This window comes from Vanacampus margaritifer, chromosome 14 (genome assembly GCF_051991255.1).
Source record: "Vanacampus margaritifer isolate UIUO_Vmar chromosome 14, RoL_Vmar_1.0, whole genome shotgun sequence".
Classification (NCBI taxonomy): domain Eukaryota; kingdom Metazoa; phylum Chordata; class Actinopteri; order Syngnathiformes; family Syngnathidae; genus Vanacampus; species Vanacampus margaritifer.
The window spans coordinates 21,154,171-21,160,170 of NC_135445.1; the positions used below are offsets into that span (position 1 = coordinate 21,154,171).

Here is a 6,000-nt window from a genome sequence, read left to right on the forward strand (position 1 = left end):
AACCATTCCCCTTGGGCGATCATCCTCAACACGGCCGATGTAGTCAGCATGCGGAAGGGTAACACCATGAGGTAACGGTTGAGACCTATCAGATCCGGTCTTTTTTGGAATGAGGAAGTAGGGGGAGTAGAATACCCCTGGATGAGCCAAGGAATCCACTGCTTCTATAGCGGACTTGGCAAGGAGGGTTGCTAGCTCCTGATCTAGAGCTATTGTGCCTTTTCCGGGTCACTGGTGACAGTCTTCCTAACCCGATTGGAGAGAGGGGGCCGGCGTTGAAAGCACCCATGGGTCCAAAGCGAGGGCAGCCCTGTAGTTGAGCTGCAGACAGGAAAAGTAACCGACTGTCGGCCCCTCGGGCTCAATCCCTGGCCCTCCCGGCCCAAGGTGTGGTGTGTGTAGCTCGGGGCTGACTGGGGTCCCTTGGCCATGGGGACGGACATCACGGCGTCCGTGACATGCCGTGACGACAAGCTCCGGGTCCCCACGTAGGCCCAAAGTTCTGCACAGCATGTGACAGAGGGGCGGCCGGGAGAGCAGCTCCCCCAGAGTTTGATGGAGCATAGGGAATGGCAAGGTGAGTAAACTTGCGTCTCATGTCATTAGCACGCACTGTACATTCCAGCACTCAAGTCGCGGCCGAACCGAAAACTTGACCCAGGACCACAGGGTGGTGACGCAGTTCCTTCCGGGAGGGCTCTCCCAAGGGAGATTGAGCCAACCAAACCTGACGGCGCGCCTGGATGAGAAAAGACATACCACGGCCATGCTCCCTAGAAAGGAGGGATAAGTTCCTCAGCGCCATGCTATAGAACGATGTAGCCTCATCCACTTTGTTGTCTCTCAAAGCTGCAGAGAGAGCAAGTAGGAGGTGAGCCAGGGCGTTGGCCAGGAGTGCTACCACCGCCGCTGCGTTGTACGACTTAGTGACCAGTTTTCACAGACTCTCTAAGGGCTTTTTCAGGGGAGACGATGAGTGAAGCCACAGAATACTCCACATTAGGCATAAAGTCCAAACCAATAGGATATAAAAAAAATGCATGTTTCCCAGGGCACGGCCGTCCACCGGTAGCAGAGGATAAACAATAGAATTGTACTAACAGGAATGAAGGTCTGTCAAAAAAAGACGAGATTCCGGGATCCAAAAAAAACTCTGTTGAGTAGTCCAGCGGTGAGAGGCTACACTAGTACGAGGCTGAGAAAAGCCAGACATGTCCAACTTTAAACGTTGGAAAGTGCTAAGCATAACAGTCCGCACCAATTCCGCTGTAGCTGAAAAACGTTCAGGAGGAGGAAAAGTCGGGGCAGTGGAAACAGAGTCCATTTCCAAATGTGCCTCAGAGTCCCGGAAACAAGTTCCAGAGGCCGCAATGGAGACGGCATCCTCGGCGACATCGTCAGCTTGGGAGGGCAATTGGAGTATTGCATCTAGCAAGGCCACCTCTGCAGAAGGCAACGCCATCGCAGAGGACTTGGAAGCAGAAGGGGTTTGATTACCCAACTGAGCCTGTAGTGCCATCATACCTGCCTCGAAACGGCTCAACTGCAAGGCAATCTGAGAATCAGGCCCGACTTTTCGTACTCTGATGGTTAGGTGCAGCAGGAGAAGCAGACCTGTGTTTTGAACGGCCCCCACGACGGGTGGGGGAAGGGCATATCCACCCCCGACGATGGCTGCCCCTGGGCAACCACTGCATCCTGCTGAGGCGCAACATCAGCTGCATTTGTGGTTACAGGAGTACGGACCGGCAGCTACTGCGCAACTTGGCTCCATGACACCCTAGGCCAGAGCTCGATGATAAACTTTGTGGTCATGTCATCGGATTTGCAGCCAGATTGTTTTGGACAATCAGGTCAAGAGAGAGGCAGACCTCTCAACTGATCACCACTTGGTCATGTGTTGGCTCCAATGGTGGGGGAAAATGCAGGCCCAAACTGACAGACCCAAACATATCTTCAGGGAACGCGGAACAGAGTCCCCTTTTAGAAGGAGTTTCAACTCCCACCTCTGACAGAACTTCATCCATGTCCTGGGGCAGGTGGGGGACGTTGAGTCCCAGTGGACTATATGGGGTGGCTGACTGGAACTGTGACCGTTGTGGCAGCAATCCTTAATCCCATTGGTGGACACCAATGGTAAGAGATGTCGTCAAGCCAAATCGGGATTCCTATCGGGGCTTTTTGGCAGTTGATATGTATCGGCTCGCCAAGCGGAACACAGCTTCAGCGGTCACCGAAAAGAAATTCTGGTCCACCATCTAGCATCTCAGGAAGGGGAAGTGCACCATTAACATGTGTATATTGAAGATGGAGTGCACTGACCTCGACTTGGAACGTTGCGCGTAGGAGGAGAGAAGAGAGATACCTCCTCAATTGCACCAGCACATCTCCCTTTGAGGAAGCAGAGCCTGGGCACTCTTAGGTGGGCTCTTCTATCTCTGCAGGTGTCCCCGGTGACTCACGTCCGGGAAAGGGAAACGTCCCTCCATTTATTTTACTCATAAAGGATCAGTGAGCCGTGCTTTGTCTGGCCCCTCACCTAGGACCTGTTTGCCATGGGTGACCCTGCATAAAGGGTCATAAAGCCCCAGACAACATAGCTCATTGGATCATCGGGACACGCAAACCCCTCCACCACAATAAGGTGCCGGCTCACGGAGGGGATTTGCAACACAGCACAGATTTTGCAATAGTTTTTAAACAGTCAGATAGTATTGAGTAAAGACAGCTTGTTGATGGTTTCAACTGCTGAACTATTTCAAACCAATTTTCAAAACTTGATTTATTTATTTTTTTACTTGAAAATTGTTACAATTTGTCTAAATGCAGTTGTGGCTACCATCACATGATCAAACTACACTTTCAACACTTAAGGTACTTTGTTCTTATTGTCTTTGCAGAAACAAGCCAATAAACAAGAATCCCCCTGGCTAGTAATGGCTGTCACCTTGTTGTCCTTCTGCATGCTAGTTTTGATATTTGGCGTGACCTTCATGATTCTAACAACAAGAAAGAAGCGCCAGTCAGAGGGGGCTTACAGCCCAAGCTCTGAGGAACTGGCTGGGGCTCGGTTGGAGATGAACAGAATGCTCAAAGTTCCACCAGAGGAACGACTTATATGACGAATATAATTTAGATTGGCGTAGAGAGAGGGGGCGGGGGCGCGGATTAAAATGTCTATTTAGAGTAAATTCAACTTTATTTTGAGTGGGACCAAACAGACTCAGTTTTAGAGTAGGCTAATATTTACACTCGGAAGAGAGTAAAACAAAGAATTGAAAAAAAAATAAAAAAATAAAATAATAAATAAATAAAAGTCACTCAAGGGTTGAGGAATTAACTCCCAACCTTAAGGTTGGGAGACGGCCGCAATACGACCCGAGCTATGCCCCTCCTACTGTTTGCTTATCTCCAAGAGACCAAAAACATTGTTTTTGGCATCTTGGAGTTACGAAGATTACAGCTGATACAAACAATATACTAGCACACAGTAGGAGCTCTGTGGCTCAAGGAGTAAGCTCACAAGCTGAAGGTCTGAGTTTGTTCCTCAACCCTTGAGTGACTTTTATTTATTCAATTATTTATTTTACTCTCTTTCTTACTAGTGTATATATTACTCTATTTGGTCACACTCTATTTTAAATAGAGTCAAATTTACTCTACAGAATTTACTGTGTGGTGGAAGTGTTACAGTAGTTGGTTCTTCATTTACGTTGTGCGCGAGATATAATTTTAGTTTTTCATGAACATACAGAATTCAGCTTACACTTTCTTTTGTTGCAAGTAACTTTAGGTGAATAAAAACTGATGCAATTTCCTTGACTGTGAGTGGAGTATGTCAAACCGCAAACGTTGAAAACTGTTCATGTAAAATCCTTTACCCCCCCTCAGTTATATATATAAAATGTTATTTTGTTAGCGGCACTTCTGCTGTTGTGACAAAACATCTAATCATTTTACTTGCATCATCCCTATGGCATTGTGTGAGCACTGACTACTTGTGTGACAGAAATTTGATTTCGACACATACAGTAGGTGAGCTATTTGGGGAAAGATATGAGCTTTTGCAGATAATCCATGATGTGCAAAATCAAGTTATTTGCAGATGAGCCAAATAAATTGAGAAGGATCTTTGAAGTTGTGACTCTTTGCTTGAGAAAGGAACTTGGAGTGAGGCATGTGTGTGTGAATATTTGTGCTTTTGCTAATGAATTGACTGCATGGTTGCGCACGAATGTAAGTCTGTTTGGCCAAATGACTTGCAGTTTTGAAAATTTCTTCTCAGTTTCAAGAAATATGCCGAACCTATGGAGAAAAACTGTAAATCAAAACCGATTCTCCAATTCAAGTTAGTTTTCATTACAATTCATTAAAGACTCAGTAGAACGATTATACATATTGCACTATCCAATATATTATTAAAAGCTTTTATAATATATGAAAGACATATGCAACACTTTCATATCGTCTTGCAGTAGACAGACAGACAGATAGACAGATAGATGGATAGATAGTAGGGCTGGGACGATCAACTTCTGTCGCGATCCAATCCGGATCCCGATACTTTGGTGGCTATCCAAAACTAGTATTTAAAAAAAGGAACCATCCGGCCGGGATGGCCCATATTTCACTCATGTTTTGTTTTTTTTAATCAGGAAAACAATATTATCAAGCATTATCAATGTCAGCTATCTGTTTTGGTAAATCTGTAAATAATATCAGTAAAAGTGGGGATCAGACAAAAGTTTTCCGTTCAAAATCATTGCACATACTGTACATATATTGTTAATAGGGGTGTTAGAAAAAATTGATTCGGCAATATATCGCAATATTACAGCGCACAATTCTCTAATCAATTCAATATGCGGCCGAATCAATATTTAAACATACATTTTTTATGGGAAGATTCAACAAAACCTCTTACTTAGGGTTAGGATTTACACATTAAGCATGGAAAAATGTTATATTAATGGAACATTAAGCCTTAATATTTGATTTCAGTGCTGTTCAAATATGAAACTGACTGCAACTTGAATTTTCAGATAAATAAATAAATGTTCATACAAATCTTAGTGTACATGTACAAGTTTACTGATTGGTATTTTCTAAATTTGAGTAAAAAAAAATATCGCAAATATCAATTTATAGATTCGTATCGGGATTAATCGGTATCGAATCGAATCGAATCGTGACCTATGAATCGTGATACGAATCGAATCGCCAGGTTCTAGGCAATTCACACCCCTAATGCCTAATACCTTATGGCCACTTTGACCAAGCATCAAACTATTAGCTTCTCCACATCTGAATTAAAAAAAAATAAAAATAAGGAAAAGAGCAGCCCACATGCGACGCCATACAGTTTTGAAGCCATCAGTTCCAAAAACATTTCTCTTGGTCTCATCACTCCAAAATATAAAGTCCCAGTAATCTTCATCTTTGTCAGCATGGGCCCTGGCAAACTCTAGGCGCGCACTTTTTGTGCACGGGCTTTAGGAGAGGTTTCCTCCGTGGACGGCACCCATGCATGTCATTCCTCTGCAGTGTATGCCGTATTGTGTCACAGGAAATAGTTACCCCAGTTTGGCATTTTATTTCCTTAGATAACTGCAGTGAACTTAGATGTCGATTTTCTTCCACCCTTCTCATTGGAAGACGCTGCTGTTGAGTTGTTAACATCCCTGGACGACCTTGACGTCTCTATGATATGGTTGCAGTTCCATCTTTTTTCAATTGTTGTACCACTTTTGCTTCAGTATTCTGACTAAGTAAAGCTTTGCTGATCTTCTTGTAGCCATCATCTCTGTTGTGCAAAGAAATTATTTTCTTTCTCAGGTCCTGTGACATTTCTCTTCCTTGTGGTGACATTGCTAACAGCATGAAATGGGAAAGTGTTTTCTTTAAGTAAAACCCATTTATAGTCAACAGTCTGCTTGTCACCTGTGTAATGAATAATTAGACTTAGCTGTAGACGTTTGTAGTCTAAAATTTAGGCTTTTG

General features: G+C 44.2%; 1 protein-coding gene across 8 annotated transcripts in view; it reads left to right on the top strand.

Moving 5' to 3' along the window:
* The window catches only part of crb2a (crumbs cell polarity complex component 2a), a 142,165-nt gene extending 136,365 nt beyond the window's left edge, over positions 1-5,800 (top strand). For 5 of the 8 annotated variants that reach the window (XM_077586032.1, XM_077586033.1, XM_077586039.1 and 2 more), the window contains one exon: positions 2,901-5,800. In XM_077586032.1, the coding sequence (XP_077442158.1) occupies positions 2,901-3,122 (222 nt within the window). In that variant the 3' untranslated portion in view covers positions 3,123-5,800. The remainder of the gene's footprint in view (positions 1-2,900) is intronic. The other 3 variants (XR_013296663.1, XR_013296667.1, XR_013296675.1) reach the window with 1 other exon arrangement.
* Positions 5,801-6,000: the final 200 nt, after the last annotated feature.